At 49.0% G+C, this 24,303-nt stretch overlaps 1 protein-coding gene across 1 annotated transcript; it reads right to left on the reverse strand.

The window, feature by feature from the left end:
* Positions 1-1,304: 1,304 nt before the first annotated feature.
* On the reverse strand, positions 1,305-22,323 carry Traf1 (TNF receptor associated factor 1). The gene is made up of 9 exons (XM_048340776.1): positions 22,289-22,323; positions 19,723-19,842; positions 19,115-19,321; positions 17,166-17,247; positions 8,744-8,809; positions 7,895-8,305; positions 6,588-6,765; positions 4,633-4,781; positions 1,305-2,452 (listed from the first exon to the last, which is right to left on the reverse strand). Exons 3-9 carry the CDS (start codon positions 19,252-19,254, stop codon positions 2,234-2,236), a joined length of 1,245 nt encoding a protein of 414 aa, XP_048196733.1. The 5' UTR covers positions 19,255-19,321; positions 19,723-19,842; positions 22,289-22,323; the 3' UTR covers positions 1,305-2,233.
* Between the last annotated feature and the right edge of the window lie 1,980 nt (positions 22,324-24,303).

A 24,303-nucleotide genomic window follows, 5' to 3' on the forward strand; every position in this document is an offset into this window, starting at 1 on the left:
TGTGACCTAGGGAAAATTATCTGACCTCTCTGAATTTGTTTCTTCATCTATCAAACAAGGAAAACAAACACTAAGTGTGATACTTAAGAGAAGTATGTTAACTGGTGCTAATAAATGATACCAGTAAATGAAGCTGTTATCATATTGTGATGGCTGTTTAAAAATTAGTTTTTGTCTGTGTAGAACTCAAACTGGACCTCCTACATCATGACTATGCCTCTTGGGCTTTCCTCATATTGCACTGTCTGGTCACTCATCAGCTCTTGACTTGGTTTGAACCAGGCATAGGTTGACCTTACTTAACGCCTGTCTCTTGGCCCATGTGTGAGCTTGGATGAGTGATTGTTTTTCCTTGAAGGCACTGAGTTGGAACTCAGGTCTTTTTGCTTCCTTGGCATGTGCTGTACCATCTGAGCCATATCTCTAGCCCATTTGCCTCTGGTTGTTTTTGCAATAGTGTCTTTAGTCTAGGCTAGCCTGGGCTACAATCCTCATTCCATTTCCTGCCGTAGCAGGGATGACAGGGGTGTACCACCATGCTCAGCTATTGGTTGAAAAAGAGTCTCTTGAACTTTTTTTGCCCAGGCTGGCATGGAACTGTAAAACTCCTAATCTTAGCCTCCAGAGTAGCTAGCATGACTGTGCATGAGCCACTAGCACCTGACTCTTGGATGAGAGACAAGCATGGGTCACTGATTTGCCATGGCTGGCAGGCAACAGTGCTGGGATCTCTCTGTCTATCCGTCTGTTTATCTGTCTGTCTGTCTGTCTCTCAGACTCTCCTGTGTGGTCACAGAACCCATTGCAGGAGGGAGATGTGGATCTCCCCACTATAAGAGGAGACTGAGACTAAGAAGCAATGTTCTTGATCTTGGGATCAAGAGGGGATGCTCCTGCCAGTAGGGTGACCTCTCATGTCCCCATTTTCAGTCATGGCTCAGGACAACCAACTCACACCACCACACGTCATGAAAACTTCCAAAGAGCTAGGCACCAGTGGCTCATGCCTGTAATCCCAGCTACTCAGGAGACTGAGATCTGAGGATCATGGGTTCCAAGTCAGCCTGGGTAGGAAAGTCCATGAGACTCTTATCTCCAATTAACCACCAAGAAGCCAGAAACAGAGCTGTGACTCAAGTGGTAGAACACTAGCTTTGAGCACAAAAAAGCTCAAGGACAATACCCATGCCATGAGTTCAAGCCCCATGACTGGCATAAATGGCACGTGTGCATGCACACGCACACGCACACGCACACGCACATACACACACATCAAAAGAGATTTTTTTTTAAGACTTGTTTCTTTGGTTTATACATATTTAAAGGGACAAGCTTTGCCAAGTAGCTGAGAGGCCCTGGTCAGTCAGTTGAGGGAAGTGAATACTGAGGTGACTGGGATTGTGGAAAGCACACGGGGAGGGGGGGGTTGAGGCAGGAAAGTGGAAAGCTGATGACTTCCCCAGCACCCCCACACCTGCACATTCCTTCTGGCTCCTCCTGAGAGCTTTCACCCGCATGGAAGGAAGGGGACTGGCTGGTGGAGGCACAGATGACAGGGCCTGTATGTGCTCCTGCATGTGGGGAAGCTGGGCTGCCAGGGAACAGTGCCTGGGGGCCACTCGGCCTACCTGGAGATGCTATGGGTAGGTGAGGAGCCCGAAGGCGCGAGGCTCTAGTGTTCCTAGGAGTCTAGGGTCTAGGCCTTGCCTGGGTCAGGAGGCCAACATTAGGACTCTTATGGTTTTAAGAAACTTTAAATCCAATCTTTACTTGGTGCCCTTTCCTTAGCATAGCCCTTTGGCTTTACCTGTTCACTTCCAGTGATGGAGAACTAGGGAGAACAAGCAAGTTTCTAGCTCTCCATGGGCCCTATGAGACCCTCCTATCCTGAGAACTTCTCTGCGCAGGCCCGATTGCTCTGGCTCCCTGTGATGCCTCAGGCTGGGGCCAGCTTCTCCCAATCTCAGTGGAAAATGGCCTCAACATTCAGGGCTGCCTCTCAGCGATGCATGGTCTGTGAGGAGGGGAGCAATCGTGCTGTCTCCTTCAGTATCCTCTGCCTTTTGGAGCCCCACCCCAAGGTCCCAGCATCTTGATAGCAGCCATAGTCAATTTTTTCTGTCCAGCAGCCCATCATGCTCTGTCCCAGGACTGCAAGCCTGAAGGGCAGGCTGCCAATCACCTTGCTAAGCCCCTAGACTGAGTGAGTCCTTTTTCAGGAACCCCAGTGACTCTAAGTACTGGTGTCCACAATGCACTTGAGGAACATGGTGTCGTCCTTCACGTAGGCATGCTTGGGCGACTGCAGCTTGTTGAGGGGGAAGAACAATGGGCAGCCGCTGGCCACATTGGTTTCAGTCTGAGGCCTCTGGAAGGAGGCTGAGCTGAGGTCGGGCCGGAAGGCATCGATGGCATGCTCACGGTTGTTCTGGTCGAGTAGCATGAAGGTGACCTGTGGGGCAGGGGCAGATAGAGATGAGGTCCAGGGTGACCACGCTGAGACTTGGAGTCTGGATGTGCCAGCTCAGAGGGCTCCATCCATGCTGCCTGTGCGACCCTCTGACCCTTAGTTCAGAATGATTAGGAATCAGAGGAGCAATGCCAGGACTGAACCAGGGTTAGATCAGGATCCAGGAAGAGGAAGCTTGGGGCTTTCTGATTAGGCTCAGCTGACCCATCTAGTAGGAAGTGTGGGAATTCTGAGGCCACAGTCAAGTCTGACTTGCTGTTGGGGGCCCAAGGTGTGATGGGAGCACTGACCAGGAGACTGGACCCAGAAAATCTGGACTTGGAAAGGTAGGATTCATCAACTACAAGCTTGCAGCCTTGGGCTCAGGAAGAGAGGCAAGAACAGGCCTTCTAGTGAGGGGCTATCAACCAGGCCTTGAGACAGCTGGTGCACGTGTGGTACACACAAGAGCACAGTGTAGGCGCTCCTAAGAAGCCGCTCATTTGAGCATGACACCAATACTCTTCCCTCACCTGTCAGGAAGCAGAACCACTGAAGCCACTTGTCCACATGTTAGAATCCCCAGGGGAGGCTCAGGCCGCACCCTGGACTAGGGTTGAGCCCCTCATTGCTGGTATATATATTTTTTAATATCCCCAGCAGCTTTGGCAACCACTGCCCACTGATTCATACCCAGAACCACCTGGCTCACCTACCTAATCTCCAGGCCAACCAAGGGCTGTGGGCTTGATGCTCGCTCTCCTCAGTGCTGTGCACACTGGTAGGGAATGTCTGGAGTCTTCCTGTCAGCCTCTTTTTTGTTGTTGGTGGTGGTAGTAGTGGTTGTCATGGGGCTTGAACTCAGGGCCTGGACACTACCTCTGAGCTTTTTTGCTCAAAGCTAGCACTCTACCACTTTGAGCTACAGCACCACTTCTGTTTTTTAGGTGGTTAATTGGGGCTAAGAGTCTCACAGACTTTTCCTGCCTGGGGTTGGCTTTGAACCACAATCCTCAGATCTCAGCCTCTTGGATAGCTAGGGTTATAGGTATGACCACCAGTGCACAGCCTCCATCAGCCCTCTTTTAGAACAATTTAATAGGCCTGGGGATGTAGGTTGGTGGTATAGCTCTTAGCATGAGGCCATGGGTTTGATGGTCAGCATTGTGATCATCTTTGGTGGTACTGGGGATTAAACTCATTTGCTCTACCATTTAATCCATGTCCTTAATCATTTTACTTTTAGTCTGTTTTGAAATAGACCTGGCCTCATATTGTGATCCTCCTATCATTTCCCAGCTAATAGCTGGGATTATAGGTATACATCATGGTGCCCAACCTATCTCCATGTTTTAGGCTTTGGTAATGTATTTCTTTTTAGCACTGAATAATTTTCATTGCTTACATATACTAGTTCATCAACTAACTTATTAAAGGTCCTCTTGGTGTTTAAAATTTTTGGCTTTTTAATTTTTGTCCTGGTACCAGAGCTTGAACTCAGGGCCTTGCATTTTTTACTTGGCTAGCTCACTCACACAAATGGCTGGCACTCCACCACTTGAGCCATGCCTCCAGTCTACCATTTTGGTGGTTAACTGGAGATGGAGTCTCATGGACTTTTCTGTCTGGGCTGATTTTGAAACTTGATCCTCTAGATCTCAGCCTCCTGAGTAGCAAGGATTACATTCACGAGCCACGGGCACCTGGCTTGTGTGCACACATTGAGTTTTAAAGTTTTTTAGGTAAATATCAGGGGGCAGTTGGTGGCTGAGTAGAATAGTAAAAATATGCTTGTTTAGTTTTGTAAAAAAAAAAACTAACAAATTTGTCTCCCAAAAAGACTGTATGGCACTGCACTGCCCCTGGCTGTGAGAGAGGGGTGCTGCTACCCCACAGCCTGAGAGGATGTGGTGTTGGTGGGCCAGCCTCACACGCAGACCCTCCTCCACGCAGGTCTTCTTGCTCTCTCCACATTCTGAACCATGTTTCTGCATGCCCTTGGGGAGCCCTGTGCTCTTGGGGCTTGGATCTGAGATCGACTTCCTGTTCTGTAAAAGGAAATTGCTAACACAGGCCGGCAGGGGCCTTGCTAGCTCACAGGCCCAGTTTCTGGCAAAACCCGGATATCCTAGGACCCAGGATCCCCTGCTCCCCACTTCGTCATTCCCCCTGGGGGCTCTCACCTTGTTCCGGAAAGGCCATGGCAACAGGGCGTCATACTCCCCTCTCATGATCACGATGAAAAGGGACAGGTGGGTCCTCTTGCCTGTGCCATCCCCGTTCAGGTACAGCCGCAGGCACAACTTATAGCCGTACTTGGCAGTGTAGAAAGCTGAAAGGTGGAGCCAGAGTTAGCCCAAGAAAGGGAGCTGAGCAGCGCTGGGCTTCGCAGATGAGGAGAGGCAGGATGCAGTGGTCAGATGTGTCAAAGGCAGAGGCTCAGTGTAAGGAAAGCTGGGTTTAGCGGCCAGCCTTCTCTGTAAGAATGCCAAGGAGAGCAGCCTTCTTGGGGTGACCTTGCCTGGTGGTTGTAATTGGCTTGATCACAGACAGGGGGCCCCAGGCTGAGTTTCTGACTCAGCAATGCCGGATGGGAACAGTAACTTCAGGCTTGCAGGGATGCCAGTGCCGCTGGCCTGGGGACCACATTTGAGCTACGGTCTATGGTGTGGAAAGAAGCCAGTAAGAGGAAGTGGTTAGCCACCATCACCGTGTGCTGAGGGCAGAGCTGGGGTTAGGGACTCAAATACCAGTTCTCTCTCTCTCTCTCTGTTGCTCTGAGGCTATGGTTGAACCACCCTGGAAGCTGGGGTGGGAGTAGGGGGCTCATGGTTCTTACAATCGCCCTAGGCAGAGGCCCCTGAGGGGGTGACTCAGCCCTAAAGATTAAGTACAGAAACCCCTGGGGCTTTCTCCCTGACAAGCTGAGAAGTCGGTCCAATCAGAACAGGAGTTCCTACAGCTGCAACTTCTGGTGAGAAGTCCCTGGATAGAGAGAGGGTGTTGGGGTGGGCAGGAAGGGGGCAGAGGAGGGGGAGGTTAACAGTCTGACTCATCTCTGCCCACCACGTGTTGGCAGAACAGGAAACTGGAACACGGTTTGTACTTGCAGAAATGCAAGTAACTGCTTGTATTTCTTCTCTTTAGAAAAGATGGAGGACAAAAGTCTGCTGGTAGAAGGGGAGGCCACTCGAGGCACAGGAACCCAGCCTGCTCTGGAATGAGTACCAATTCTTCCTCTCACTAGTGTCCCATCTCTGTTGATCTTGGGTACCCTGGAGGAGCCAATGAGCATAAAAGTGCTAAAGCTCAAAAGAGAGGTGAGCTCCTTCTTTACCCCCACCCCGCACACTCAGACACAAGGGAGGGACACTAAGGGAAGCACACAGCCTGAGTCCCAGCTCCAAACCTGGGTGGAGAGTCAGCCCTCCCTGAGCCTCAGTTTACTCATCTGTAAATGATGTTGAGACAACAAGCACTTGGTGAGGGTTTGAGATACTGTGTCCAGTACTAGGGTATGATGTGATATACACACACATATATATGCACACACACATGCAAGTCCTTCATGTAGATGAGTATGTTATGCCCAATTATATGCAAAAAATTCCCCCCACAGTGACCAAATAACTGCTTCAAGCAAGTCATCATGCCAAGCCCAGCCACCCAGAAATGAGTAAGAATCAATAACCACAATGGTCATTTACAAGCTGTCCACAGTCATATGCAAATGTAGGCCAGTCTGACTCTGCTCTGTACTTCTTGCTGCAGATGGCTCACTGCCTGGCGTCCTACAGTAGCACCATGGAAATCCCCATCGGAGCCCCTCTCACTTGCACAAGCTCTGGTGTATGGGCTCCTTTTGTTTATACTCCAATGTCTGCATGCAGAAAGTACATAAGGATTTTTTAATTCCTATATGCACTTTGCAAACAGGACATACAGGGAAGAGAAATTCCCGCCCAAGTGCCAAGATCTGTAGGGTGGACACCAGCTCCTTGGGCCCCCATAGCTCCTGGGTGGACACTGACCTAACTGGAGCATTATTCCTGAGTTGACTGTTCTCATTTCCATTTCCTGGATGTTGAAAGGGAGGGAGTAGTTCTTTTACTTGGTCTCTGTGCCCTTGAAGTGTTACCTGGGGAGAAGAGACTCATGGTCCTGCCGCAAGCTGACTCATGGCAGCGTCTGGCGACGTTGGTGATCTTCCACAGGAAGGTACCATCGAAGGAGGCCTCCTCCATGAGACGCAGGCTCTGCTCCAGCTTGCCCAGGGCTTGGTCTTTTTGGGCCAGTGTCTGCTGCAATTCTACCACCTGTGGGGAAACTGAGTCAGTTAAGGAGATCAGAGCCCAGCTTCAGGATCAATGGGGAATGGTGGGGTACGGGGTTAAGTCTACCCTAGATACGAGTTTCTGGTCCCAGCTGCACCTGCAGGGTATTTCTCTTCCTTCCTTCTCCACTAGCCAACTCCTCCTCATCCATCAGGAGCCCTGTTCCTACGGTCCTTTCTACGTAAGCCTTCAGTCACAGACCTAGCTCAGCCGGTCTCTCTAATCTGGGTTCACACATGGTTTGATAAGGTATACTTTCTGTCTTTCTTTCTAGGTAGTCGCCCCATGTGGGCCGTGCCCATGTTCATTTTGTCTCCATTTGTGCATTGCATGGTGCCAGGCTGTCAGAAGACAGCCAGGAAGTTCTCTGGTGAATGAAGACACCATTGCTGCCCTGAAGGAGTCTGCCTTTCATGGGCAAGTTGCACAAAGACAAGCTTTACTTGGCCAATTGAACTCGGTGCCTGACCCTTCTAGAAGGTTCCTCAACAACATTTAAAAGAGTATGATTTTAATACTGGGTGTGGTCAGAGTCACTAGAAGTGAATATCTTTAAAGAAATTTTAGCTGGGTGTCAGTGGCTTACACTTGTAATCCTAGCTACTCAGGAAGCTGAGATCTGAGGATCACTGTTCAAAGCCAGCCCAGGCAGGAAAGTCTGTGAGACTCTTTATCTCCAATTAACCACCAAAAAAAACCTGAAAGTGGAGCTGTGGCTCAAGTGGCAGAGTGCTGGCCTTGAACAAAAAAGCTAAGGGATAGTGCGCAAGTCTGGAGCTCAACCCAGGACCAGTACACACACACACACACACACACACACACACACACACACACCACACACACACACACACACACATACCACACACACACACTGTCCAGCAGTGAAGTAAGTGTCCTATTGTAGAAGTTCAAGCAGAGGACTTGGAGCATGGAATGGGGGTAGGGATTGACCCTGACTGACCTTCTGGCTCAGTGCTCTTCCTTGATTGTCCTGGGACACAGGAGGTAACTATTTTGAGCAGGATGGATGGCTAGGGGGAAGGCTGGTTGCTACTCTGAGAACAGGATGGGACAAAGCTGGCGGGGGGACATGCACACCTCTCCCACTCACCCTGTGCTCCAAGCTTTCGAGGTGCTCCCGGTCTAGCTGGCTCTGGTGGGCAGAGGCAGCCAGGGCCAGGTGAGAGGCCTCCACCTCCTTGTTGAGGACAGCGACAATGTTCTCAAACACTCGCAACTTCTCCTCCAGCTCAGCCAGCAGATTCTCCTTCAGGAAGCGCTGCAGAAGCAGCTCCTCCTGGCTCTCAGAGCTGGGGGCCTGGTAGCAGTCCACCTCCACATCCCCTGCCGGCTCCACAGCTGCCTGCAGCTGCAGGTGTGACAGGTTCTGCTCCAGGGCTGTGGATCCGGACCCTGCATGGGAGCTGTGCTGGGCTTTCCACTGGATCATGAAACCCAGCAGCAAGTTGAGGTGGGAGGCCTGGGAGGTGGCTGCATGATCCTGTGTGGACTGGGTGCTCCCCTACCAAGAGAAGGGGATCATCAGTAGAAAATGGAATAGAGAAAAGACAGGGGAGCCATACAAAGCCCAGGCACTGAGAATCAGAGGAAAAGCCAAGTCCATTCCCCCAGCACCAGGGAACTGGCTCTATGCTCAGCAGAGAGGTTCAGGTGAACTTGGCATTGGCGCACGTGCCCATGGCCCAGGCTCAAGTAAGCACCACAGCCCTGCTCTTGAACACAGTGATGGTTCAGGACCATGGAGAGGGGCATGGGGGCTCATTCTAGTGACATGGCTACACCAAGGCTGAGGTGAGACATTAAGGAGACCTTCCCCAAATACTACAAGGACTTAAGAGTGGCCTTGGAACTTGATGTCTTAGGAAAATGCTGAAGGAACTAGAAGGGAGACCCAGATGTCAGGGACGTAGTGGACAGATCTCCTTTCTTGCATGCTTACCTTGAAGGAGCAGCCCACACTTGCAAAGGGACACACAACGCCATCCTCAGTCGCCTCTGGGACCACCTGGAAATAATAATCATGTGACTGACAGTGTTGGCTTCTTCTCTGCAAAGTGCCAGGATCCAGTAGGGTAGGAGCTGGGCTGGCCCATGACTTCACACATGCTGTTCCCTCTGTCTGGCTGATTCCCTTCCACCTGATTCCTATCCTACAACCCATCCATTCCACCCCAGGAGTTTGATCCTGTATGACCATCCTCCTGAACAGGACCAACATGACTGGTGTCATCCACACCAGTGCTACCTTTTGTCCTGTCTGGACACATTTCATAAGCAACGAATGGAGTCATCATTCACTCTTGGGTTGCTCCCACTGGCCTGCAGGCAAAACACTGAACAGATATTTCCCCAAAAGGAGACTCAGGAATGGTAATTAAGCCTCTGAGAAGATGAGCCACATCGGGAGTTATCAGAGAAATGTAAATGATAACCCCAATGAAATACCATTCTCCATGTGCTAGAATAGATCATGATAATAAAAGCAATGATGACAGCAGGCCAGGGTGAGGCTGTGAAGCAGTGAGAACTCCTCAGGGGGGGGGGAGGGGGAGCCTGGGGATGCAAAATGGCGCAGAGGCTTTGGGACCATCCATGCAAGTATCTCATAAAGCTAAACCACACTTCTAAACAACGTGCATACAAACCATCCTATAAACCACACATTCCACCCAGGGGAATTTGTCCAAGAGAAATTATATCCACCAAGATCACTGCAATGGAAGCCATCTGTGCCTAATCAAGGGGTGAATGGATAAATGCACCATCAATTTCCCATACTACAGTCCCATATGACACTACTTGGCAATACATGGAATTAAATACTAATATCTACAATGGCACGGACCTCAAAACATTATGCTAAAAGAAAGAAGCCAAACACCAAGGACTATATACTCCATGGTTCCATGCTTGCAAGGTTTGAGAAGAAGCCAAACCTCAGTGACCCCCGTGGTGACAGAAAGCAGGTGCAAGGTACCCTGGATGGGAATGGGGAAGGGCTTGCAATGCAGGAACACAAGAGGCTCTTTCTGTTTGGTCTGGGACTTGAACTTGGTATCTGACACTTTTGTTCACTGACTGGCATTTTACCATTGGAGCCATGCCTCCAACCCCAAACAGCTTTTTCTTTTCTTTTTTTAAGACAGAAACATTTGCCATCTTGACTATAATGGCTGTCCTGTGATTATGTACATTCACCAGGATTTCTCAAACTGGACACTTAATATGAGTGAACTTGCTTGCATGTACATAACTTCATTTCATAAAAGCTTTCTTTTTTTAAAAAAAAACTACAATTTGAAAGAATAATGTGGTGGAATGAACTGAATGAGACTTGGATGAAAGGCAAGGAGTATGGGAAGAGAGGTATTTAGGGCTAAGCAAATAGAAAGCCACACAAGTGACTCCTGTCTAAAAGTAAAATAAGAAGAAGGCTGCAGGGCTAATGAAGAGAGCTGGGTTGGGACACAGAGCCCAGCCCAACAAAGGCCACCCCTGCCTTGCCCCAGTGCCCTAAACCTCAGGAACATGCTGTTCCCAACAAAGAATAGAAAACACATGTGCCATGGGGGTGGACAGATGGCGGTCTTGGCGGGAGATACACTGGCTTTGCCAAGTCTGGAGTGATGAAGCCTCGTAGAACAGGTCACTGGTGATAATTTATGAGAATGAGGGAGTCTGATATCACGTGTGGATTTGAGGCCTGGGTGGATGGGCCTGAAACCATCTCAGGTCCCACTCTTCCTACTCATCCACGATTCTAACCCTTTGCATAGTCCAAGGAATGGAGTGTGAAGTGGGTCTTCAGAGGAACAAGGACAAAGTGGTCAAGCTCATGCTGGAATTCTAGGTGTTGCCTGTAAGGCCAGAAGGGCAGTGACGGTCTACAAGGGGACTCTCACGTGGATGTCTGGCTCATCTTCATTACAATGCATGTCCAGGTGGGCTGGGAGAAGCCTCCTATGTTTTCTAAGGCCCCAATGACCATCCAAGCTGCCCTTGTCTCTGTGGAGTCAGCCTGTCAAGCTCGGAGCCAGTTTCTGTCATGTCATATAGTAGCCAAGTAGGCTTGATAATGTCATGATCTCCTCTATGTCTTGCTTTCTCTATATGAAAATGGGGATCACAGTACCCCTTTTGGAATTACTGTGATGATTAAGTGAGTTAATGCTCGCTAGTTGCTAGTGTTAGTTACCTATCGTTGCTGTAACAAAACACCACGAACTTGCCAGTATAACATGATACAAGTTTATTATCACTCAGTTCTAGAGGCCAGAGCTGCTAACACCAAGGCATACCATGTTCCCTCTGAAGGCTGCAGAGGAGAAGCTGTTTCCTTGCTTTCCTCAGCGTTTAGGAGCTGCCTGCAGTCCTTGGCTCAGTGTCTCTTCCTCCATGTGGAAAGCCAGCAAGCACAGCACCTCCCAACCTCTTGCTGACTGTTGTCTCCCTCTTAGGAGGCTCCTTGTGACTATACGGTGCTCACTCAGGTAGTCCAGGGTAACCTCTCTGTCTTAAGAGCCTTCATTTAATCACATCTGCAGAGACTTTTATACTCTCTCATTCTTTAACTTCTTTTAGGTCTGAGAATGGGACTGGAACTTGGTGTTTGCTCATTGGCTAGCGCTCTACCAACAGAGCCACTCTCTCATTCTTATGTTGAAGTTTGAGCCTCTCATTTCTAAGCCTCTAGAGACAAAGCCCTTGAAGAAGCTTGCTAAGTTAACATGGGGATGAGTCCTAATCTAGTACAATTTATGAGAAGAGATTTGGACATCAGAGACCATGTGAAAATAGACAGGAAAAAAACCAGCCATCTGTAAAATGAGAGGTCCTGAAAGAAACCTGCCCTGCCAACTCCTTGTCTGGGACTTACAGTTTCTGGAACTGAGTAAACAACCGTCTGGTACTTAGTCATGGCAGCCCCAGCAAATGAACATAGGCATTGAGGTCACGTGTTCACAGGTTCTGGGGATTAAGATGTAGACACTGTGGGGGGACATTTTTCTACCTAATGGTATTCAATCAGTGTTAGTCAGTATCAGTATTACTAATTATTAGCAGCATCCCCATGGATTAAATAGTACCTTTGGCTCCCCTACTCCAGTAGTTGGCATGTGCACACATCCCATTTAGTCCTCACACTTCAAACTCTTAATAACCAATTCTATTAAAACTCTATTTTCCCTTTGGATTTCCTTTGGGTAGGGAACATCCTCTTCAATGTGTAAGTTCCAACAATATCTTCTAATTCTAAAAGTGCCAGCATCTTTCTATGCTATCTCCTAGGAATCTCTGCAGTAGACAGGATAGGATTAACTTCTCCTTAATACAGATGAGGAAATGGTCTACCCAAGGTCATGCCATCCTTGTGGGTTGAGTCTGGGTCTTCTTGTCTATGAATTCTAGCCTGGGCGGGGCCTGCTGTTTCCTCTGCATTGGGCAGGCTCCAGCCCATATGATCTGTACATCACCATGAGAAGGGGCAGGGCACTGAGGTCTTGTTCTCTCATGGAAGAGGAGAAGCCAGAGCTGAGATGGTTGGAGACTTGCAGGAGGCAACAGGGCCAGGCAAGGTAAAGCTAAGAAGCCTGGAGTCCAGCGTGGTTTCTACCCACCACGAGCCCTCACCTTGATCAAAGAGTGGCCCCTCTTGAAGGCCAGGTAACTACAGAGACCGGGGAGGGTATGGGGATCAGACTCAGGGTGCAGAGAAGAACAGGGATGTTAAGAAAAAAAAAAGAAATAACCAACCCTATGGGGTTGGAAGTATGGCTCAGGTACCAATGAGCAAAAGTGTCAGATACTGAGTTTGAGTCCCAGTTTCAGACAAGGAAAAAAAAAAAGAATAAAACAGAAAAAGAATGGGCACATCTGCCCTATGCCATACTGACCCCTATGTGCATGGTTTCTCTGCTTACAAATTGCTAAACATAGCTGAAAGTGGAATTTCCTCTGAGGAGAATACCAAAAAAGGCAAACAGAATCCTAGCCCTGAGGGATGACTTGTCCCTCTGCTGGGTCTGCAGAGCCTCTGGTATGAGGTGTTCCTGCCACATCGGCCACCAAGCCTCTCTGTGGTTCCCCTAGGACCTCTGTGGCAACAGGCCCCAGTGGGAAGCCTGTCCCTGTGCAACCTTGCATTGAATCAGGAGGTTCGGAGTACCATGACCACCTGTATGTGAGGCAGAGGCCTACTGAGATTCTGGAGGCTGGGTGAAGGCTGGTTTCTATGAGAGCCCCAGCTAGTGCCAAGGAAAGGCATTCTATAGTCCCAGGGGCACTGTCCACCAGTTCCCTCCCTCTTCTGTAACTGTTCCTGGCTGCTGACCTCTACACCTCCTCTAGGAAGCCCTGTTAGAGTCTTCTCATTGAAAGGAGCCTTGCCCATTCCTGTTTGCCCACAATACTTGCTGGGTGCTAGCACTTATGGAAGAGTGTTATTTCATCGTGCACAAAGCAATTGGGGTGAAGGGGATCCCAGATGCATAGAGTGGGGATGCACAGATCAGAATCACCACTAGGGTCAGAATGACTTGGCTTTTGGTGGCCCTCAAAGACTTGGTGCAATTGAACAGGAAATGGCTTTATGACCAATGACCAATGAAATCATCAGCATTCCAGGGAGTTAATGAGCTCCCTGGCTTTGGAAGGGCACAGAACTGTATGTCAGGAACTCAGTATGGGCTGGCAATTGGACTAGTTAGCTTAAAACTCCAACTTGATTTTGACCTTTTGTTTTGTGTGTGTGTGTATGTGTGCAAACATGTGTGTGCACGTGTGTGTGTGTGTGTGTGTGTGTGTTGCTACTGGGGTTGGAATTCAGAGCTTCATGCTCTCAACTGGCCTTTTCATTCAAGGCTAATGCTCTACCACTTGAAACATGTCTCTACTTTCAGCCTTTCGCCGTGAACTGGATTTAAGAGTCTCTTGAATTTGTCTGCCTGGGTTGGCTTGGAACTGGGATCCTAAGATCTTAGCCCCCTGAGTAGCAAGGATTTCAGACATCAGACATCAGCACCTGACATTCTTGATGGTCCCAGAGGGAAAAGAGGGAGGGAAACAGTCTCTTTCATGGAGGTATAAAAAAAAACCCAGAATTAAATGTTATTTTCCAGCCACTTGTTTATCCTCTACTTCACTATTACTTCTTCATCATCCAGACAAGAATCAAGTCTCTAACTAGGTCAACATTAATCCTCTAATAGCTCCTTCTTACATTACATAACCGGTCAGTGGCTCTGGGCCATCTTCTAGGAGCTAATAATTTAATAAAGTCAGAGGAGGAGGGCAAACTAATAAGCAGATGGCATGGAAAGTGTTGGCAAGATGGGCATCTTTGGACTTAGTTCACCTGCTATCCAGCTAGTAAAGACTTTACCATAAACTCTACCATCTACTAATCACATCATTTCCCTGCTTCCCTGCCTTCATTTCTCAGCTTCCCTCAGATGAACAGTTCAATTCAGAACTTGCCAGCTGTTGATGCATAACCAGTTACTTTCCTTTGGTCAAAAGTCTCCCCAAGTTCTCATCAGGGCTAAGGGCCAGAGAAGTTCCTGATGTTTCTACTATGTGGCTTTCTGCAGGTGTTCAGAATTTCCCCGGCTCCCTCCCCCTGGTAACTACATTGAGTGGGAAGTCAGCAGTCAGCAGGGAGGGGGAGGGCTGGCACCTCTCTGTGGACTGCCTCCCCGCAAAGGGGCCTTGGTGCTGGGCACTGGTGGTTCATTCCTTTAATCCAGGCTATTCAGGAGGCTGAGATCTGAGGATCCCACTCTGAATGAAGCCAGCCTGGACAAGAAAGACCATGAGACTCTGAGCTCAAATTAACCACTACAAAGCAGGAAGTAGGGTTGTGGCTCTAGTGGTAGAGGAACAGCATCGAGTAGGGACAGTACCCAGGCTTTGAGTACCACAGTACCAGCGTGAGCATGTGTGCTTCTACTTCTATTATATACATGATTTCACTAGATAAAGATGCAAAAATTAAAGGCACTGGATTGAGTGCGCTACTAAAACCTATCTAACCTATATTGTCTGACATTAATGATAAATATATTATAAAACAGTAGCCCTTGAGTATGCAAGCAGCAGGGTTTCAGAAAGCACGCAGCCCATGCCCTTCTCTCTGCATATGGGATGGGGTAGCTCACAGTTAGGGATCTGTTCCTGAGTCATAGGTAGTCCACAAAGACAAACAGGGAACACAGAAAACTGTTCCACAAATCAGTGAATCATATGTCCTTGTGCTGGTCCTGGGGCTTGAACTGAGGGCCTGGGTGCTGGCCTTAAGCTTTTCTTTTCTTTTTTTTTTATTTTCCTTTTCCCCCTCAAGACTAGCTATCTACCACTTGAGCCACAGTTCCACTTTTGGCTTTCTTGGTGGTTAATTGGGGATAAGAATCTCACAACTTTTCTGACTGGCTTTGAGTTGTTATCCTCAGATCTCAGCACCCTGAATAGCTAAGATTATAGGCACGAGTCACCAGTGCCTGTCAGTACATCATATTAACTCTCTGCACCACAGAGTGTAAAGTTCCAGAAAAAAAAGACATTTGATCCTTATTATTCTTTTCTGAAGGCCTGCTGAGAAGGGAAGGGAAAACCCTTCCAGCCAGCTCTGAGAGGGGCAGGAAATTCTCCCAAACTCTCTGAATGACAAGAAAAGGGTAAGGAGACCCAGAGACTTTTTTTTTCTTCTGGTTGGACAGGTGGGAAGGAGACGGGGCCTGGTAGTTAGAGAACTATAACCTGCACATCAAAGATTCAGGGAAGGACTTGGAGAACCAACTTAACTTTCATTATACAGAGGGAGGAACAGGGCCCAGATCTGCCTCCAGGCAAACGAAACTAAGAGTCGAACGAAACTGCTTCAGAACACTAGGCTCTGGATCTGTGATCCACTGTTGGTGGTAACGGGGAAGGTTCTGCTGAAAGACTTGAGCCTCTTAGGCATTGCAGTAGTTAGATTCCCCAGTGTAAATAAGGAGGTTCCGCACGTAAATAAGGAGGTTCAGGTTTGCACAGTGATCCCAACATGTTTGGACTCATGGACTTCTATAAGTTCTTATTTTGTTTTTGTTCTTAACTAGAAGATTAACATCAAGACTGCCATCTTTTTATTGTAAAGGGTATCATCTACTATTGCATCATTACATTTCTACAAAGACACATATAAGAAGCACATAATCTCAGAGGTTGATTCTATAAATTGAGATAATATAGACATAATATAGTTTTATGGAAATTTGATAGTTTCTGTACTTTTAAAAAAAATCATTTTGTCATGAACTGACATAGTTCATGGATGTACTCAGTGTTAGACAGATACCTCCCTTCCAAGTTGGGAAGGCCAGAGCTGCAAACTGTTTTCTTTAACCCCTCACACTTCCAAGATGTATATATTTTTTGTTGTTTGTTTTAACTGTACATTTTTTGTCTTTCCTTTTTTGGTACCGGGGATTGAACCCAGGATGTTACATTTGCTAGGCAAGTGCTTTGCCACTGAGCTACATTCGAGCCTCCAAGGTGTATCTTACTCCTAGAAGCTCATTTCAGCCCAAGGCTGAATTGATAATGGCTTTTCCTTGCATCAGGGGCTGGCTGACTGTTCACTTGTTGTTTTTTTTTTGTTTTTTGTTTTTGTAAAAAGCCAGGGAGTCGATATTTTGGGCTTTGAAATTTGTTGTAAATACTCACCCTTGTCCTTGTGAGGCAGATACTATATAATTGAGTAGAGTAGTTACATATACCAAGAAAACTTTACAATCATAGAAGTTTGTATTTCATATAATTTTCATGTGTTCCATAATACTATTCTTTTGATTTTTTTTCCCAGTTCTGAGGCTGGAACTCTGGACTTGGGCACTGTCTCTGAGCTTCTATTGCTCAAGGCTAGCACTCTACCACTTGAGCTATAGTGCTACTACTGGCTTTAATCTGAGCAGTTTATTGGAGATCGAGTCTCATGAACTTTCCTGCCTGGGATGGCTTTGAACCAGGACCCTCATATCTCAGCTTTCCTGAGTAGCTGAGGTTACAGGCATGAGCCCACTGTTACCTGGCTTTATAATTTTTTTCAAAGATTTAAAAATATAAAATCACTCCTAGCCTGTGGACTGTACAGAAGCAGGTGGAAGGCTAGATTTAGCTCATAAGCCAGTTTGTGGTTCCTTGGTTTCAGACAGTAATTATTAACCTAAATCTATCCCAGAGCCACCAGGCAGCTCTGGGAGAGACACTTCACTGCTGTGAACATTCATGCCCTCCATGCTCATGACGTGAACTTAGCCAAGGCTCAAGACGAAGTAGGGACAGAGCAGGAAAAGTATGTAAAAGCTCTGGCTGTGCCAACCTACCTTCTCCTGAGTCAGGCTGTCTGAGGTTCCAGGTTGTAGGCTGTTCCCTCTGCATTTGGGGCAGAGTGCATCCTGGGTGTTCCTAGGGAAATGAGCAAATCCCCAAATGAGGCCCAGCCTGCTGGGCCATGAGAACCACAGATCCCAGGGATTCCCAATCCCGGAGTCCTCATTCATAAACCCTGAGAGCCCTGGACATCACTGTTTTACTGCAGTGTGCAGAGCTTCTTTGGCAGTTCAACTTAACCTGAACAGGAAGTACCTCATGGGAACATTGATGCTTCTGTAGAAGTGCTCGGTTACTGGGTACTGCCCCAGTCGCCATGAAAGGAGTACACCATGCACTAACTTGCTTTCTTCAAGCCTGAAAAAATTCTGAATTCCAAAACATATCCAACCCTGGACTTAGGCAAGGGACTATGGACATACAATATTCTCTCCTCTCGGTGGCCCCTATTTAGTACTGTTTATTGTTGTTGTTTGCTGTTTGGTTTTTGTTAATTACAAATGATCGTGGCCTACCAGAGCCAGAAGGGACCAACTATTTAGCTGGGAGATGGCCACAGGAATCTGACTAGTATCATGTAGGCACCTGTGTTTCACAAAGCCCCCAAGTAATTCTGACCTACAGTGAAGATTGCTGGCCTAGGCCATTTTCTAGGTAAGGAAAATGAGTCCTGGAGGCCAGTAAAGGGGCCAAAGGAGAATGAGAGCTGGCTTTCAGGCTCCTCAGGCCTCAGCCTGGGTCCCTGTATCTTCTGGCCAGCTCCCACCCTCCTCCTCTGCCAGGTTTCCAAAGGATGGAGAGGAAAGCCCAATTGATGACAGACATCAGCCTTTTCAAGGCCTGACCTCCCTTCTACTCATTTCCTGCCTCCTCCCTATTGGTCTCCCTGTTGCCGGATTCAGTTTTCCCACAGTCCTAAGCTGTAAAAACCCCCAACAAAAGGTCATGTTGGTGGTACATGGCCTTTTAAGGGCATCTCTGCCAGGAACTAACTTGGGGGAAACTGACTTAATTTCTCTATGAGGCTTCAGTATCCTCATCTATAAAACAGAATAATAATATCCACCTCTCCAAGCCTTCCCGAAGACACAAGAGCATTTTGTATACAGCAGGTACATAATAGTCATTTAAGGTGCAATGCCAATGTAACTACTTAGGTCACACACATTTCTGACTGACTTCTATTTTAACCAATGTATGAATAAACATATACTTTATATCTGTGCCTTTTACAGACTTCTTAACAAACAGGATGAACTATATTTGTATAAGTTTGTTATTTTCCAAGGAGGTTTTCATTCATTACATTTTTGAATACTTATTATTATTATCATTTTGTGCCAGTACTAGGGCTTGAACTCAAGGCCTAGGCACTATTCCTTAGCTTCTTTGCTTAAGGCTAGCTCTTTACCACTTGAGCCATATCTCCACTTCTGGCTTTTTGGTGGTTAACTGGAGATAAGAGTCTCTTGGACTTCCCTACCTGGGCTGCCTTTGAACCACAATCCTTGGATCTTAGTCCCCTGATTAGGAAGGATTACAGGCATGAGCTACAGGCACCCAGCTAACACTCTAATTATTATTGATTGGGCCTTGTAACAACTTGGTGAGGGAGAGTATAGCTCTAGGTCAAGAAAGCTGAGACTAAGACTGAGACTAAGAGTTATCAGCATTTTGCAACGGTCCACACAGGAAGTCAGTAACTGAGTGGGCCCTAAGGCTTGCCTCAGCAGCCAATAGAATACATAGAGCCAACATCTTTCCATGATTACTTCCTACCCAGAGCCAGAGGGACAGTGTCAGGAGAAAAAGGTGGGGAAACTGAGGCCCAGAAAGGCGAAGTCACCTGCCCAAAGTCACTGGCTCCTTTATTCCAGCCACCTGTCAAGAATCCCTCCCTTGTACCTTCTTCCCACCCACCCATCCTTCTTGGGCCTCTCACCTCAGATTCTCAGAGAGACAGGCAGCACAGCAGAGGGCCCTGGGTTCTGACGGATCCTGGCACGTGGTGAGGGGACAGCCAAAGGGAAACTCATTCTCACCAGGGGCTGGGTGAGGGCTGCTGGCTGAGCTGGAGGCCATCTCCGAGCCCCAGGCTGGCCAGCGGCTATGGAAGCTGCTCCAGGATGGAGTACCAAGCCTGTGGAGTCTGTGGAGGAAAGCAGAGGTGGGCCTTTGCCTGGGCCACCCCTCTCTGGTGAGCAGGAGGTCTCTGGTGACTTTATCTTCCCCTCTCTGGCTTGTGTGGTTTGATGTCACAAGCTGAGTCACAGCAAGGGTAGTTAGTACAGGAATTACCCTTTGTGGTGTAAAAAAAAAAGAGAGAGAAAAAAAGCCCCTGGATGGTGGCTGAAGGCTTTGGGAGTGCCCAGTTAATTTTCAGAGTGAGAAAGAGAAAGAGAAGCATGTCAGAGGCTTTTGGGAACCAGAGTTCCCCTGTCTGAGAACCTCAAGGCAGGCCTCTGCTGGCTTCCTCCGCCTCCTGGGGCTAGCTGTCTTGTTCCCCTGGAACCTCTGAGCCCCTGTAGGATTCTCAGTGGGGGCACTCACCTTCCCAGCAGAAATCCCCAGCTTTTTGGAGGCAGGTCCAAAAATCCAAGTTCTAGATCCTTAAGTTCTATCCTACTGTAAGTGTCCTCAGGGTCTCACGGTGGGTCTCAGTTTCCTTATCTGCAAAGAAACCAGTAGATGGTGTCTGGGCTATGTGGCTCTAAGAACTTATGACAGAAGTAACCAGAGGCAAGAGGATAGGTCTCAGATGACTTAACCATGCCTTGTGGCATTCTGCATCCGCACTGACAGTGACAAACAAGGTCCTCCCCTCCTTTGAAGTCCAAGGCTCTGGGAGCTCAGCCTCTGCAGAGCCTTCTTGCCACAACCCCACTCAGGAAGCCATAGGTGGCTATATGTTCAGCTTTGGTGCCACCACTTCCCTGCCCCCAGGAAAACAAAGCACTAAATGAGTCCAGGATTAAGCAGGACACAGCTTCACAAACATGGTGGGAATGAGCATTCTAATCAGTCTGCTGTGTTCTAGCCAGTGGGTTTTTTTTCCCCCACCCCTTCCAATCCTTACAACATCCTGAGAGGAATTCTGTACTCATGAACAGCGCAGAGATGCAAGATATGTCTTCAGATGTCACACAGCCTCTGGTGGTGGTGCTGAGGGATTCAAAGCAGGATTATGTATCTCCAGATTCAGTGCTCTTCTACTACACCTTTCTGGACTGCGACGAGGGCTTTACAAACGTGGTTGCAAATCCTGGCCTTTGAGTTCAGACAGATCTCAGTGGAGATCCTGGGCCTACCACTGACTAGCTGTGGGTCCTAGGACAAGATCCTTAAATCTCTCTGAACCTCAGTTTCTGCATCTGTAAAATGGGGATGATAATACCTACTTCACTCAATTGCTGTGAAGATAAAATGAGAGAGTGGGAGAATGTGTAACAAAGATCATGGCCCAAGTGATAGGCTTGAAAAGCTTTGCTACTAAAAAACCACAGAGGAGAGGACTTAAAGGACTCTTGACACTGGCATAGTATTTCATACCTACCAACTTAGCCCAAGTCTCCCTGGTGCGCAGGGCAGGTTGGATGTTGTCATCTGACCCTAGATAAAGTCATCTGCCTGCTTCCCCTGGAATGCTATAATGGCTGCCCAGGCACCATTGGTAAAGAGCTCGCTATATCCTCTGACTACAGAGTCAATCAGGACTTCCCGCTTCTCCTGGGCCCTCTCTGCAACCCAGCTTGATGAGCCCTAGGACTGTCAGAAAGGCCTGCCTTCGCTTCCCATCCCAACCTGCAAACTCTGCTCCCCTCTCCCTCCCCCCTTTCCCCAGTTTGGGACAGAAAAGACACCTAAGCCTTAATTTTCTCCCTTACCAGCTCCTTTCCAGCGGCAATCAAGATACTCCCAGGCTGCTCTAACACACATGAAAAATAATAGTTGGTTTTTGTTTTTTGTTTTTTTACTGATGTGCTAAGTACTTTCACAGACATCATTCCATGGGAGTTTCAACTGGCCCTCCTGAGGCAGGTATGCCCCTCCCCCTCCCATCACCCTCTTCTTACAGTTGAAGGAACTGAGGCAGAGAGGTTTAAAGGAGTAAGAAACGCCCTCACGGTCTCTCAGGAGGCCTGATCTCAGGGCCTGTGCTCACACCACAGAGGCTTTAAGATGCTCTCTACCCCCAAACCAAATTCCTCTCCTGCATCTGCTAACCTCTCCTCACCCAGCAGTACACATCCTAGGAAAGACTGTATGCTCACCCACCTGCATCTCCACACACCATCTTCTCAACAAGTAAGGGAAGCCACATTGTCAAATGCCCTCCCCCTGGGCCCATCCGGGCTTTCTTGTTTTTCTTTCTCCTCGTCCAACCCCATTTAAAGATCAGGTCTCAAACACAGTCATAGCCAGCCTCAAACTCACTATCCTCTCACCTCAGCCTCCCTGGTGCTGGGATTACAAGCATGCCACCTCAAGCCTGGCCAGTAGTGGTCCTAATTTCTGCCCGGTCTTATCAGGCCATTGGCCAGCACCTGCCCTCTCCTAGCCCGCGGGGTGGGAATCCGGTTCTTCTCTGGTTTCCTGTACCTCCTGGGAGGGAGGAGGGTGTCTTTCCTTGAGCTTCCTCCAACTGATCTTCGACCCCCTTTCTTTTCCACCTGGAACCTCCAACAGTCCCATCTCTGTGGCTCCACCTCCGGGAATCCCCCAGCCTCCCATGCGGCTTCCTTCCCCCCCCCCCCCCCCCCCCCCGTGCACCTGGGCCAGGGACCTCCCCCCTTGTCCTGAAAGCTCAGTGGGTTGCACCCTCTGCACGGCCCACCCCGGCTGGTGCTCAGCCCCCCCCGGGCCCTGCACCTCTCCAGACTTGGGTCTGAATGCCCCCCCACCACGAATGCCCAGGCTCCACAGGAAGGGGGGTGCAGGGTCAGGGGCCAGCTCTGCAGCGGGGATCCCCGGCTCTGGGCGCCCCCACGGCGGGGGCGTGTGCTAGAGGGGGGCAGGGGCGGGGGACGGAATGGGTGCTGCCCACCTGCACACCCGCACACCCCCAGCAATGGGGCGCGGGGGAGGGAGGGCGCGAAGGGGGTGCTGGACGACCAACCTGGGCGCCGCAGCCGCCGTGGCCGCCGCTTCCTCGCGCAGCCCGGCCAGGAGCTTCCGGCAGGCCTGGGAGGACGGGCCCCGGCGTGCGGAAGCCACAAAAGGCAGGGCTGGGGCGTAGGGGGGGGGGGGGTCTGGTCCCTGGGGGGCGGGGCGAGCGCTCCCCAGCTAGGGAAACTGAGGCCGGGGGGCCCCCTCTGCACACCGCGTTCAGGGCACCGCGCCTGCACCTATGTAAGTACCAAGCACACCTGGCCGTGGAGTCTCTCCCCTCTTCCCCTCCCACGTTGGGTGCCTCGAGCCTGCCCCCCCTCCCCGCCGGCATCCCGCCCAGACCCCCGCCCCCCCCCCCCCCCCGGCGGCCCAGCCTGAGTGGTTGGCACAGCCCAGAGGAGAGGATACTCTGCAAAACGAAACAAAACAAAACAAAAAGGGTGCTTGAAGGACTCATTTCTGCTTTTTAGTCTCAACACAGTATGTGCGGGCTTGCACGCAAACCCACACCGGGCCTCTTACTCCCCATGACTCTGCATATAAATTTAGCGCAGGGAAATGATTTTTTTTCTTCCCTTTTTGCCAATCACTCATTTGATCAAGGCTCCTTCTCTGCCATTCAGACCTCTAGAAGCCAGGCGGTTACCCACCTTGCTGGTTTTTTGTTTGAACTTCCCAGAGGCGCCCCAAGTTCAATCTAGGTATTAGGTATGTTTGTGTCTTGCCTCTTAATCGGATTTGTGGTGGTTCTGAGATTTGAACTCAGAGCCATGTGCTTGCTAGGCAAACATTCTGCCCCCCTTGAGCCATGCCTCCAGCCCTTATGGCTATGGTTATTTTTTTAGCTAGGTGCTTGCTTTTGGCCCAAGTGGCCCTGGACCACAATCTTTCTATTCCCTGGCTACTTGTTTTTCATTTGGGGATGCAAGTAAGTCTGTCTTCCAGGGCAGGCTGAGCTGCCATCTTGTTTCTGGCAGGTGGTCAGTGTAACAGGAAAGCCTCTAGCTGGTACAAAAGGACCTTGGGGCCTCCTCACCTGGAAGAGATGTCTCCTAGGGGATCAATAGGTGTGTCAGGATACTCCAAGAGATAATTCATGCAGCCTGGGCATGGGGTCCAGAGGTGGTCTCTGTGGAGCCCTTCAGTTATTTTCATTTGCTGGGTTGTTTTGAGACAGGGGCTTGTTAAGTAGGTCAGGTTGGTCTTGAACTCAGAGTCTCCCTACCTTGGTCTGTCAAGTGCTGGGACCACAGGTGTGTATCCCCATTCATGACATGGGCCTCTGATTTCAACATTCATTGACTCACACTCCAGCACCTGCAGAGGTTCTTCTGGTCCCACCTTGGTCCCACCCCATCCTCCCTGTGCTAGGTCAGCTTCAGTGAGAAGGGCAGGCAGGCTGACCTCATACCCTTTGTGTGCCACATCCTGTTTTCAGATGAGTGAGCTCATTCACTGGAAAATCACCCAGGGAGACAATTTGATTTTGGAAAGTACCAAAAACTTATCTGTACTCACTCATTTTAATGTGAGGGGCTCTGAAAATTAAAGGGGGTGTCGCCAGAGTGCTTGTGAGCGCCCGGCATCAGCCAAGCTGCAGAAACTGAAAGCCAAATGTGATGCAGAAAGGAAATAAAAACATCTTAAATACCATCATTTCTCTACCCAGTAGAGTGTGTGTGTGTGTGTGTGTGTGTGTGTGTGTTGGTAGTGGGTCTTGAGCTCGGGACCTTGCACTTTTGCTTGGTTTCTTCACTCAAGGTTGGTGCTCTACCACTTGAGCCACACTTCCAGCTTTTTGCTGATTAATTGGAGATAAGAGTCTCGGGGACTTTTCTGTCCAGGCTGGCTTGGAACTCGAATCTAGCCTTCTGAGTAGCTAGGATTAAAAGCATGAGTCACTGCGCCCAGTTTAGAATTTTTTTTTCTTTAAATTAAAAAGAGAAACAGTCCATTTGGCTAAGGCGTCAGAGCTGGGGGTCTGAGCAGGGGCCATAAATGAGGAGCAAGAAAGGAAATAAT

Source organism: Perognathus longimembris, chromosome 1, assembly GCF_023159225.1.
Source record: "Perognathus longimembris pacificus isolate PPM17 chromosome 1, ASM2315922v1, whole genome shotgun sequence".
Taxonomy (NCBI): Eukaryota; Metazoa; Chordata; class Mammalia; order Rodentia; family Heteromyidae; genus Perognathus; species Perognathus longimembris.

What these genes read in the sequence shown, in the direction of transcription:
- Traf1 (XM_048340776.1), bottom strand. Translation starts at nt 19,254, where the DNA reads ATGGCCTCCAGCTCAGCCAGCAGCCCTCACCCAGCCCCTGGTGAGAAT. An exon ending in ACAGCCTGACTCAGGAGAAG is followed by an intron (nt 8,810 to 17,165) that starts GTAGGTTGGCAC and finishes TATTATTTCCAG; the next exon opens with GTGGTCCCAGAGGCGACTGA. An exon ending in GTGTGGGCTGCTCCTTCAAG is followed by an intron (nt 8,306 to 8,743) that starts GTAAGCATGCAA and finishes TTCTCTTGGTAG; the next exon opens with GGGAGCACCCAGTCCACACA.